This window comes from Caenorhabditis remanei, chromosome X (assembly GCF_010183535.1).
Source record: "Caenorhabditis remanei strain PX506 chromosome X, whole genome shotgun sequence".
NCBI lineage: Eukaryota > Metazoa > Nematoda > Chromadorea > Rhabditida > Rhabditidae > Caenorhabditis > Caenorhabditis remanei.
In genome coordinates this window covers 1,747,396-1,760,532 of record NC_071333.1, presented here as the reverse complement: position 1 = coordinate 1,760,532, position 13,137 = coordinate 1,747,396, and the positions used below count along the sequence as shown (strand labels likewise).

The window sequence follows — 13,137 nt, the reverse complement described above, 5'->3', positions numbered from 1 at the left end:
AAAAGGTTAAACAAATTTTGACTATGACCTTGGCAGAGGCATTGCAGTCATGAACAAGCGGCAACGAAAATTCTCTCAAATTCGACAACTTGGTACGTGCCGGTTAAATATTTCGAAAAATTTTCGGCAATATCGACAACTATCAGTAAAGCGAAATTTAGGCCGCATATTTCTTTGAAATTCTATCTTCTATAGTCTAATGTTTCTATCTTTTCATGCCTTCTATTTCCTATTGTTCCATCTTCTGATATTGAATCTATCAGGAAGTTGATTAATTATGCTTTTAAAATATCAAAATTAGGCAAAGTAATGACTCCTTGAGATCAGAAAGACCAAAACAAGGTGTTCTTTGCTCTGTTTATTAAGTTAATTGAGAACCAAAAACTAGACAAACTGCTCGTCCATGGCCGCGATGTCTCTGCCAGAGCCAATGTCAACATTTCTTCCAGTTTTCAAGGAAAAATACTCATACATTCTACTTGTAAATTCACTAGTCATTTTTCCTGTTTTGTATATCGGGATATTCTACTGTTTAAAAAAGAAAAATGACAAAATGAAAATAAAGCAGTCATAAAATTGAAGCAGGTTGACGCGAATAATGGTTCACTATGATTGCGAAATGAATGCTTCTGAAGAAAATATCGGTGTAGTTATTTTGATGTATAGTTATTCATAAAATAACAATGAATGTAAACATTCATAAGAGATCTCGAAGATAAACATATTGTCAAAAAAGTGCAATGTGAAGATATGGAATTTTAGATTTGGGGAAGACTATGACGCATAAGATTAGATAGTGAACTTAACATTCATTTAGCAAAATTAACATTGTACAGAAGTGAAAGTATGCAATGCGAAAATTGGAAAAAACAATTTGAAAAAGCTGTGGGAATGCGATACTTGCAGTTTTTAGTAGAAAATGGACAACTTTGGTAGTGTGACAGGTCTCACTGATTATCACATAATATTGACTGTTTATGGACTAGACAGATCACAAATAGAGCTTCAGGTTTGTAGTTGACAACTTTTATGAACAAGTTCATCCTAAGAAGTAACAGATAGTCAATATAAACAGCTCAAAAAATCTCTCTTTTCGCACTGAAAACGGACAGCAGTCGCGAGAAATATCTTTGACGACCAATAACTCACTAGTGTGTGCTCAAACAAAAAAGTGGTAACTACAAAAATGAAGATCTACTTTTGATCTATGCGTTAAATAAACAACCAGTGAGGCAATCCACACTCACAAATGTGACAATTTTCAACTAAAAAATGCAAGTGTTGCATGCTTTATGACCAGTACTGTATTACGAGAGAGACGAAATATGGCAATATTGTGATTTCAGGTAAAAGCCTAACTCTCATTCAAAAACTATGGGTCTCTGCTTTTTTCTTTGTTGGAATGTTAAGTATGAACCTTTTTCATTGCCTGATGTTGAAAGCCTAACAGTTCTTGAAAAAAGTGTTTTAAAAGTTAGTCGAAACGAAAAATAATTAGAGTTGGGAAACCGTTGTCATATCAGAAAAAAAACTAGAAGAATGAACAGGAGATGATCATATCTTTATTTCTGTTGTGAAATCTATTGTTTCCACAAGTCGGAATCTAATATAATGTCACCTAAACACTGTAACATGTCTATTTCAGTAAAAAGAGCAAAGCTCTATCTGTCATTAGACCTTTTCAGATTCCCAGTCGTTCCTTTCCCCGGATTCGTTGCTTCCTGCTTCCCTCTCGTCTGGTCAGCTGCATCCGCGCTCTACTGGACCTCGTTTTCTCTGACGTCTCCTCACTCTCGTCATGTGATGTGTTCGATGTGCGAGGGATTTTCGAAGTGATTGCGTCGCTGCAGGGACTTCTTTTCCGGTCCCCTTTTTACATGTTTTTTTACCTTTTACTTAGTAATGTAATTTCCCTTCTTTTCAACATCTTCCTCTGTAATTCCGTCCCCTCCGTTTCCTTAGACTCTCACAAAGTCCACCAAAACAGTGGCAAATGAATCTCCCCAAAATTACTCAACTTTCACCTTAATTTCGACAATAAACTTGTTGTCTAAGTAATAATCATATAATAAATCCTTCAATCCACCTAATCTCTTGTGTTCTTCATTCCTCTACTTTCAAACTCCTTCCATTTATTACAGGTCTTCTCTTACAATTTAGGCCCAAAAATATATCTTATTTATTCCTCTTTCTTCAACGTTCTTCCGTCAGTTCCTGCCTTCGTCGATTCCTCATTCCTTCCTCGTCGTCTCCCTCTCGTTATTCCCTCCGTTCTCTCTCTCTCTCTCTCGTCGGATTTCTCTCGTCTCTATTCCTCGCGTCTTTTATACTCTCTCACTCTTTTAATCTGCCCTGCCTGATTTGTAACTACTAAAGGAGTTCATCCATCCTTTACCAGCTCGCAGCGTTTTCAAAACATTTCTTCCTATTCTCGAACTGCAAATCTTATTTTAAGCAAAACTAATTTTGATAAGCGAAGTTTTCATGCTATAATTTTTCTTAGGCATCATTATTATTTTCCAGATCTAAAATTTCATGTTTTCCCATTGCATTTCTTCACAATACATGTAGCTGTTTATCTTACCTAAAAATCTTTTATGACTGTTGATGCTATACCAGAGTAGGGTAGTATACTATATACTAAAACTCAGTTTATGATTGATTCTAATTATAGATAAATGTAGAATGATGACAAAGTACTGTTAAACTAAAGACTCCATTCTTAGTTTACGATCATCTCCTTCCGATTTGTCATTCATTTATTTCTTGTAATAGATCAGTCGACATATACTAAATACAGTTATGCCCAACGTTTCCCAATTCTGATCATTTTTCGTCTCATGGTTTTCGCAAAACTTTTGTTAAGAAAAATGTTGGCTTTCATCCTTAGGCTATATTCAAAAAATTTCATGTGTATTTAAATTTTAAAAAACTAGTTAAAAAAGAGGTTACACACTAATTCGTTCGTGAGAACCCAATTTCCGTGTTGTGTTTTCAGAATGTTTTTTTTTTCCAATTTTCAAATCACAAATTTTTCCCTCTCGCTCATATACTGATGCGCAGCAGATAATTTCTATTTTGAGATACAGTTTCGATTCCGACTCAAGACGTCTAATTCAGAAAACTCTAGGCTCTCAACATCATGTTAGAAAAGGGTTCTAATTTTCCCGTTTGAATTTTCTAACTCCCCCGTTTAAAGCCAAGATTCCAAAAAGCATTTTCAAATTTTTCCTTTAATTTCCAAATTTTGAAGATCATTTTTATCATTTTCAATCCCGCTATGAAATTCTGTGAATATCTCCAACTTTTCCTAGGCATCAGATTCATTTCAATATAACTGGTTGTTTCAGTGATCTTTTATGACTGTACACTTTCCTATTCAGAGTAGATTAGGATACTGTATACTGCAACTGACAGTGTTTATGACTGATTGTATCTCAAAATAAATTGGGAAGGAAGGTGAGATGACCTAGTCTTGGGGCGGAGTCATCGTTTTGGGCGGAGTCGTCGTTTACAATGCAGTTACTAATACTAATCATCTCCATTCTATTTTTGATTCATTCATTCCTCAATATGGGTTGCGACCAGTGCAACCAAAAGTGGTGCTGCATTTTTCTCTATCCTTGCTTTATTCTTTCTTTCTTTGCTGTTCATTTAGCTTTGATGCCAATTTTACCCGCCCTCCAACATAACCAAAACTTTTTTCAGCTGAACAACCGTGTTTCAACAAACTTTATTCTCGGAAAGATGTCAAAACGACAGTCAAAAGCAGTGACTCCATCTCAACCGTCAGCCAAGCGTGCCCGGCATGTCCTGGGCGAGCAGAACACAAATCAATCGGTTCCACGACAGAAGAAAGCAAAGAGAGATGAGGAACATGAAGAAACCATGTCGAATGCTTCACAATTTCAACAGCCTCTGTCTACCACATTATCTGAAGCAGAAAAGAAGATATATTTGGGACCAAAAATCAAGAAGGGAAAGATTAGAGTGGGTGTTAAATTTCAAGCCAAAATCCCGACACTACTCTCAACTGTCCCCAAACAAAAATATCAGGATGAAAAGGATCGCGAAGAAAGGATCTGGTCGCCTTATGAGTCTGATAACAAGAATGTGGTGGAGAAGAAGAAATTAGAAAAGAAGTTTCATGACGATGTCAGAGATGTCTACTTTATGCCAATTTGGAGGCAATTCAATGGTCACATACTGTTTGAGGAGGCTTTGCACCATTTGATGCAAAACAAGTACAATATGGCTGACAGTTTGGATACCATCGACGAAGTTTTGAAACGTCGTCCACTAGTAGTCAAGCATGCCCGTATGGCACAAACTGCCAACTTGGAGTTGTATGGAGTGAATGAGATGGTGTCTATGAAAGATTTGCAGCAAAAAGCGGTAAGTTATACAAAACCATCATCATCCTTTTATAAATTCAATGTTTTCTATTTTCAGCTCCCCAACTTTTCTCTCGATGAAGTGCACCACTACAGCTTCCAATACATCAGAAACTTCATGTTCCACAACTACTGGAATTTCCTCTGTATGTGCAAAGACAAATTATGCACAATTGTGGAGTTTGAGCCAAGAATCGGATGTGTTAACTGCACGAAAAATTCAAGAAATCCAAGTGCTAATGAGAAATTGTGCTTGATTTGTCAGACATATACAGCTTTGACTGGGAAAAGGCGTCCGGCGAGAGATGTTTGTTTCACAGCCGAAGAGGAGAAAACAATCGAACTGTGGAATACGAAGGAGCGAGATGTTGGAAAAAGTTTGAGAAGAGATCAATTCGAAAAGTTAATCGAGGATGAAGATATGCAACGACTCAGAAATCTGGAGATCACTGAAGAAGAGAAGATTATTCTCAACTTTTCAGACACTGAAACGGAGCAAGAATATTTACGATTGAACAAGAAAGCAAAGGGAAAGTATCTGATCGATCAACTGAAACCATTCAAGTTGCCTCTTTTCGCTTCTTGCAACTGCAAAGGTGTAAAGAAAAGACAAGATCTTATTGTAAAACAGGAACTCGTACTCCCAGATGAATGTTTTGGCAAAGATTACATTATGGAATTCCTCGGGAACTTCAATCCGTGGTTTGATCTCAACGAACAATTGGCAAATCAGAAGGATCAGGAGGCGGGAGGGACAACTCAGAAGAAGCTGAAAAAGTGATTCACACTCCTAATTTTTTCACATCTGTTTTATGAATTGATAATTCAAAATTGTGTTCTTTCTGTCCATGGTTCATATTTTATTCAGTTTCTTTTCCTCCACTTATTTATGAGTCTTTTTTGTCTTGTTTTTCTTTTTTTTTCCTTCTTATACTTTACTCTCAATAAATATGTCAAAATAGTAAAGTTGTTTCTCGATGACACTAATGTGTTTTATTATTTCATCATTTTGCTATCTACATGTGGTCTGCCCAGCTTTCAGCATCAGTAGTTAAGCGTACGAATAACTCGAGAGGTGGTATCGGTAGCGCCATGCAGAAAGTATTCATGAATCTTAAAAGATCCACGGCACCGACGGGCTACCAGTAATATTGATTTTTCCTACTCCGAGCTCTACACGCTATCTCGGTTTAGGGGCATTTTATGGAGACGAGATCCAAAACACAGCAGAATCTGTCCTGGAGAGCTTTCTAATTTTGCCTCAAAAACCAATATTTTTTCTCCTATCAATCTTTTTTTGAACACCGTTATCCGCATACCCAACACTATCATCTGCACCACGCTATTGCTCTATTTTACCGGCTGCTCATCTTTCCCCTGCTCACAAACTCCAAGTAAACCTATAAATGCTCACTTCTCCGATCTCAAAGCTTTCATTCAAATTTCAGTGTATGTGTCTTTCTCAAATTGATTTGAGATGTTCAATTAAAATTACTATAACTCTCTAGAAAGAGCCTACACAAAAAATTGTCAACTACAAAAATGCATATTTACTTTTGATCTGTACAATCCATACAAATTTCTTTTTGCGAGACATCCAGTTTTACCGTAACACACTCTTTAAATTTTTTTCGCTCTTCTTGCTGAGAACCAAGTTTTCTAAAATTCATATCTTTCAACGAGTTGTTAAAGTAAGAGAAGTTTCTACTTTACTCTTCACTTGATCCAGTGCTAAATAGACTGAAAGAAGATAGGTTCTCTAACTAAGTAACTAAGTAAAAAGTAAGAGAAGAAAAGAAAAGAACACTCTATCATGTGTCAACTGCTTGCTGTTCTTTGATAAAAGCTAAATTGTTTCGGAGGAAGAAAAGAAGATATTGGAGCAATGCAACAGGGAAAGGCTCTTAGAAGCCGGTTGACTCGCCGAAGAAATGAGATCCTGAAGAGAAAACGGTTATCTCAAGAAGTTGTTCAATTGCGAAAATAAGTGTCTCACCACTTTCTGCATATACTCTGTGGTTGATTATGTGTAGAGTTCCGTTGTTACATAGATCTAAACATTTTGACATTTTTATAGTTTTTGTTGATCACTTTTTTTGCGGGCACCTTTTAAATATTTTGAGTCAATAAAAGTGAGCCAGACAAAAATTATACGTAATGTAACTCTTTATATAATGCACCCACAAAAATATGACCAACTACTAAAACAAAGTTATATTTTTGATATTTGTAGTCCACACAATGCCTATAATGTGGGAAAATCCACAACAAAAAAGAAAAGAAGGCGAAATTAAAACTGCGTAGTGGTGATAAGATAACATAATGAGGTTCGCTGGACAAAAATGAGAGATACGCGCTGGGAAATATAAAAAAAAGGGGTGGTACGATTAGAGAGACGCAGATAAGTGATACGAAGAAATGATGTTCTTAGCGTATGTATTTCAGCCTTCAGGAACACAAGTGATTTTTCATACTAGAGCTCAATGACAAGTTGAAAATTTATTTTGACATAGACATGATCTCTTTCTCAACCTTTTTTTTTGGTAAAAGTGATGGAAAACACCAGAAGGAAAAACGTATCTAAATCTCTTCAAATATTCAGATATCGGGGAGAGAGAATTGATGAGACAACACTAGTCGTGAACTGATACGCACGTATCAACTATCATTTCGGTGATGAGGGTATGTGGAAAACTGATATACAGCAGAGAACACGGGTATCGGCCAACTCACTTTTCTTTCTCTCCCTCTCTCTTCTCGCTCTTTCTTCTCTCTCTTTTTTTTCATTCCTCTTGCAATAGGTGATATCATAAGGTGAGTTGGTTAATTCTTCTGTTTTTAATAATCAAAAACTAATTTTTCAGACTTCTTTCTGGTTAGAAGTCGAAGCAATGTATTGTATTGTTGATTTTTTGTGAATCCTTGGATTTTTTGTATTTGATTTTTGAAGGTGAGTATTAAAGGTATGTTAGAGTTATTTCAAAAAAGTTATTTCAGATAGTCAGACGTTATACTGTATGGATGTCGATATTATTGTTTGTATTTTCTATCTGATTATTTTTGAATCCTAATGTTATTTATTCTGGATGGTGGCAATTAGAACAGCTGTTTCATCACATTCGCATCTCACGGGGTGAGTGTTACACATTATCCGTCTCTGCTGATCAGCCCAGCGATAAATCAGAGTTTTTTTTTAAATTTATACTTTTGAAACTGGGATATTTTAGAGGATGATGAAAGTAATTACAAGAAAAATTAAAAAATGAAAAAAGCAGTTCTCAACTGGCTCTGTTCCTGAACTCACATTAAAACTTTTTGAATGCACATGGAAGACGAAATTTTCTTCCAGAAAAAAGTGATGTGAAAAATGAATGGGATCCGACTGGCAATGAATCCAGATGGCTGATCTTCAACACTCTCGTAGTTCTGACGAGTATTGCAATCTGGTTCATCTCCGTGGAAGAAACTAGTTAGTCGCAAATCCAACCAACATTTCCAAAAAAAACATTTCAGATGTTCTTCGGACAATTGTGCTCAGCCTCCTCATTGGATTTCTCTTCATTGAATGGAACTCTACGCGTGCAGTCAACCAAACCACCACTTCACCACATGTTGTTTGGAAAAATGATTTTGATTGATGGCAACGAATTGTTTCAAATGAACACGAGGGAGATTGGAAAATTGTTGTTTTTTGCTAATAGAGATTCTCTCAATGACAGCGGCACCTGCTGTGATCTTCAGGATATCGGAATGCGTGAGTTTGAATGGAAAAACTACATATTCTCATAATAAGTGAAACAATTAACACCATGCTCTTAACCAATATCCCGGTGTCCTAATTTGAGAAACAATTCTTGACAATTTTCTACGGAAGACGCTTTTATCATCGGATACCGAACACTCACCGGGTAGTGTTAAAGGCGCATGGAATTTGTTTGGATAGGTCTCGCATCGGAGAACATGTTTCAATGTAATTTGCAGTTCAATTTTTAAACTGCAAAGCTGAAAAATACGGTAAAACTCGATCTCCGTTGCAAGACCCATCCCAGCAAATTACATGTCCCTAACAGCACCCCGTGAGTGTTCGCGAACCGACAATAACATTCTTTACAAGAAACATAAATTTTGATTGCAGTAGTCTAAAAATACTGGATCTACTTATGAAAAATGATATTCTTACTGTAAAATATTATTTTTTTCAAAAATTTCAAAAACCCTTCAACCACAGCTACAGTACCGACCAAAAATAGCTCATATTACGCATTTTTCAGTCGAAAATACCAAACTTTAAGAATGTGACGTAGTAAAACTAACTGTCCCACAAAATAACTTTTTACAAGACCGAACAGACCAAGAGTAGAACTCCATTTTTGTAGTTTGCCGCACGGATGCTCCCTAGTAAGTTACATATCGACTAAGTAATTTCTTCATCAAATCGGCCCAATTCAGAGCAAGAACAGACCAAGAGTAGAACTCCATTTTTGTAGTTTGCCGCACGGATGCTCCCTAGTAAGTTACATATCGACTAAGTAATTTCTTCATCAAATCGGCCCAATTCAGAGCAAAATTGCGATTTTTGAGCTGTCGTCTTATAATAGCCATAAATGTCAAGAGAAATTTTAGTACGGAAAAGTTGCCAACTACAAAAAATAAAAAATTTTCAACTGAAAAACGCAAAATATGATTTATTCTGGCTGGTACTGTATAACTACGCTCCACCGAAATTTCCTTGAAAAATATCCCTCTTTTACTGAGCTTCTCAATTTTACACTTAATTTTTGGGTTTCGGTAGAGCTGTTGTGCCAATACCGTAAAAACTGTAATAAAGGTGCATGTGCCACTATTTTTCAACCCTCGTTTGCAGCTGCGCCTATATTTTTGAAACTGTTCGTTTGGAAATTTTTTGAACTTTTAAGTCAGCAATTTCCAACCAAATTAACATTTTCACTGAACAAATTACACGAAACCCGCAAAATTTGCAGTACTTTGAACGAAAAAAGGTTTTGTTTTGTTTTTTTCTCCAAACTTAGAAAAAGAATGACTGAACACCATAAAAAATAGCTCAAGCTTATTGAAGAGGCGCCTCTATTAAAGGGGCGATTCTATTACAGTTTTTGCGGTATACTAGTTTGATATAAGCACCTACGGTATGGTAGAGACAATGTAGTTTGAATTTGAGTAGAAAGACTTGGATGGCCAGGCTCAAATGACCGGAACAATTCTATCAGAAACATCCACAACACAATTTTATGATTTCCCTTGCTTCAGGATGGCGTGCAACTGTTGGAGCTGTCCTTGGATTAATGATAGGAATTGTTGCTTTCGGGATGGTGGTCCGAGCTGTGTTGATTTACCAGACGGCGAATCACTCTCAAGCACATTTCCATCCAATCGAATCACTTCATGGAATCCTATTTTTAAAAAAATTTTCTAACACGTTCAAAAAATGTTTTCGGTTTCTAAAAAATAAAATTTTTTTTCAATGTATAAAAGCTTTTACTGAACTTCACCAAGGGGAAAATATAAGCTAGTTGGACTTCATTTTCATATAACTACCCATTTTTCAATCTTAAACATTGCTTCGAGCTACTTGAAGCAATCTGGTAACTGATGATTCATATATTTTTCAGTCGGAACCGTTTTTTTAGGACTTTCTTTCTTCGGCGAGTCGACCGGATTCAAAAAGCAGTCCTCTGATCCCTAACTCCAATATCTCCTTTTCTTTCTCCGAAACAATTCGGTTTTTTAAAGCGACGGCAGCTAAGAGCGGCGGCAGCTCTTCTCTTAGTGCAAAAAATTGAGGACACATCTTTTCCCTTTTTTTTTTGCAAAGGATCAACTGAAGTGTAAAGTAGAAAGTTCTCTTATTTCAACAACCTGTTGAAATATATGAATTTTGAAAAACTTATATCTTCACTTTGTTTTCCCATCAAAAGTAAACATTCCCATCAGGGCTTTGCTGCCTCACGTGATTGAGTGTTCTTCTATCTTTTTTTCCAAAAAGTTCGAAATGAAAATCTTCTCTCTCTCTTTCTTCTCATTGCAACAGCTGTTTAGTTCTAGTGACCACAAAATGAATGTTTTGCAACATCAGGCTCTGAAAAAGCTGTTTTCAGTTAGAAATTTTTATAAAGTTGCTTAATAGCTTGATATTGAAGCGATCGAAAGTGGTATTGAAACGATCGAAGAAAACATAATTGAAACTACTGGTACCGGCAAGAATGGTGGTCGCAACTGCAATAGTCTGAAGGGAGTCTTGGTTTCCCTTTGTACACGCATTCCTAGCTCTCCCTAGGTATATTCCATTTATTTTAACTAATCTTGAAAAATGAAAGCATAGGATAAATGTTTTGGAATACCAGGTTCTTAAAATGATGTTTTTAGATTTAAATTATTTCAAAAATTATTTATACAATTAAAACTACTAGTGACGGCAAAAATTGTGGTTGTAACTGCAATAATCTGAAGGGAGACATGGTGTCCTCCTGTACTCGCACTCCTGATTCTCCAAAGATACATTCTATTCATTTAAACTTTTCCTGAAAATTGAAAGCATTGAGATAATCTTTGAGTCAGATTCTGAAACTTGCTCTGGAATCTGATTACTTTAACTTCAAATAAAATAAGCAAGCAACATACCGATTTGTCCATGTTTTTACTAGAAATGACTGTGCAGTTACAAAATTCAATAAACTTTTTTGAATCTCAAGTTTCAATTATTTTTCTAAAAGTGTTTTGTGCATTTCAAGTCACCTTTGACAAAATTTATTTACTCAAAACATAAAGTAAGTTGGTCAACATAAAAACAGATAATAATCAGGTAATACATATGAAAATAATTTAATACGATAGCAAGTTGGAATTATTCGAAAATTTGAAAATAAACATTGCGTCCTTGATCAGTTTGTTCAATTGAAATTGTTCCCGCAGTTCCGCCGTTTCGAACGATATCATAGCCATCAACTTCTACGTTCTCTCTCATAGGTGAATTCAATCGTACGTCTTCATAATACAAGCCTTTCAAAAGAGTTTCCTTATTCAAAAGTTGATTATTGACAAATTCAAAATGTGCGAATTCCATTCTCGGGTTCGACCCTTTGATCCAATGCTTGAAAAACTGGTTCACCATTTTCCCGGTTAGAGTTGGAGACTTAATTGATATGGTCTTACTATTCATCATTAAAAGGTCATCCAATCCAATTTTCAAAGACATATCTTCGTATCCAAGAGACAATATATCCAAATTTTGGATCAGAATGTGTCTGTACTGGCTGGGATCATTGAAACTTGGAGAGAAAGAAGTCACAGATCTAACCGATGGGAAATGTCTCATTGCCAGTTGTGCACACTCCAAACTACAAAAATCTTGGAAAAACAGTATAAGAATCTTGAATTTTCTAAGTGCATCTTTCAGAGAAATCCAATCAAATTTACATGTTTCATCGGCAAATGCGAGGTAGTCAATTTCCGAAGAGTAGAATATATACTGAACGTGCTCCACCCATTTTTCGATGCTAAGTCCTGGATTCTGATATTCCACAAAGTTTTGCTGAGTGTCCACATCACGCATCGCTGTCACACGAGCCGGCATATAAACCGGAATCGGTACGGTGTTATTGTTGTCTTTCGGCCAAAAACTCCATACCATGGTTGACGGTCCATCTTCATCTGGGTCAAATCGAATGCTGATGACATCGTCCACTGTCAGACTGATTTGTTCGATTTTTAAGTTGATAGATCTGACAATTTCTTTAGTTTTGTTCGACACGAGTGAGAATCCGACACTGAAAAACATAACTTTTTTAAAGACCACTTCTGATAAAAACTTACATTTCAATATACTCCATACATTGAATCACAAGTTTTAATGCTTTCTCTGGAAGACGGAAAAGAGGGAAATCACTCGACATGGCGGTGGAAAAGAGAAGAATGGTAAGGGTGCGCCGGTTAGGAGACGGAAAATCTATAGAAATGCAGGGGACACAATGACCCCACCAATCGTCGAACAGGAAGTGACCTGGGAAGAATGGCCCGTGGCGGATGCGCGCGAAACGCAAACAAACAAATATGAGGGAAATGTGTATGTGGGCACTTTGAGAGCTGTAACTTGTTTCAGACTGATTTTCAGACAAACCTCCAAGAGGATTTTTTCTTTCCCCTAAAATTCTGAGTCGATTCATATAAAAAAGTCGATACTTTTTGATTATTTCTCTACCCATTTAAAAGAGGTCTGAATTCATATTTCTATTGCAGATGCAGATATTTCAGAACATTTTAAGACATTTTTTTGCTGTAGCAATCAAAAAGCTGCGAAGAGAAGTTGCTAACTAAAGAAAGCAATTTTATCTTCGGCTCAATTTTATTTATTTACCAGCCTGGCCGCCTTTTCTAGAAAGTGTCCGCGTGGCCGAATGGTCCAAGGTGGTGGTCGCTGCCCAAAGAGCGCTAGTTCGGTTTTGGGCCCGGCCGCCTTTCTTTCTCATTTCTCAAAATTTGCGGACATTGGGACAGATGGACAGACTGCTCATGCGTTTTATATATAAGAATAATGATTGAAGGACAGATTGTCACTGACGGATACTTCCAAGAGGATTTTCTCTTTTCCTCAAAATTCTGACATGGAATGTACTTTGACTGTTCTCCCACAACTTGCGCGTTTATTGGCTCATTTTAGAGATTTTGCAAAAAAGCAGACCAATTCCATGTGAGTTGATTCAAATAAAAAAGTCAATGCGCTTTGATT

General features: G+C 36.4%; 2 protein-coding genes across 2 annotated transcripts; one reads left to right on the top strand and one right to left on the bottom strand.

Annotated features, from left to right (window-relative positions):
* Positions 1-3,747: 3,747 nt before the first annotated feature.
* GCK72_022377 (uncharacterized protein) lies at positions 3,748-5,175 on the top strand (the record flags this gene model as incomplete). Its single annotated transcript, XM_053734788.1, has 2 exons — positions 3,748-4,395; positions 4,453-5,175. 2 exons carry the CDS (start codon positions 3,748-3,750, stop codon positions 5,173-5,175), a joined length of 1,371 nt encoding a protein of 456 aa, XP_053578354.1.
* A 6,081-nt stretch (positions 5,176-11,256) lies between these two features.
* GCK72_022376 (uncharacterized protein) lies at positions 11,257-12,304 on the bottom strand (the record flags this gene model as incomplete). Its single annotated transcript, XM_003096738.2, has 2 exons — positions 11,257-12,178; positions 12,225-12,304. 2 exons carry the CDS (start codon positions 12,302-12,304, stop codon positions 11,257-11,259), a joined length of 1,002 nt encoding a protein of 333 aa, XP_003096786.2.
* Positions 12,305-13,137: the final 833 nt, after the last annotated feature.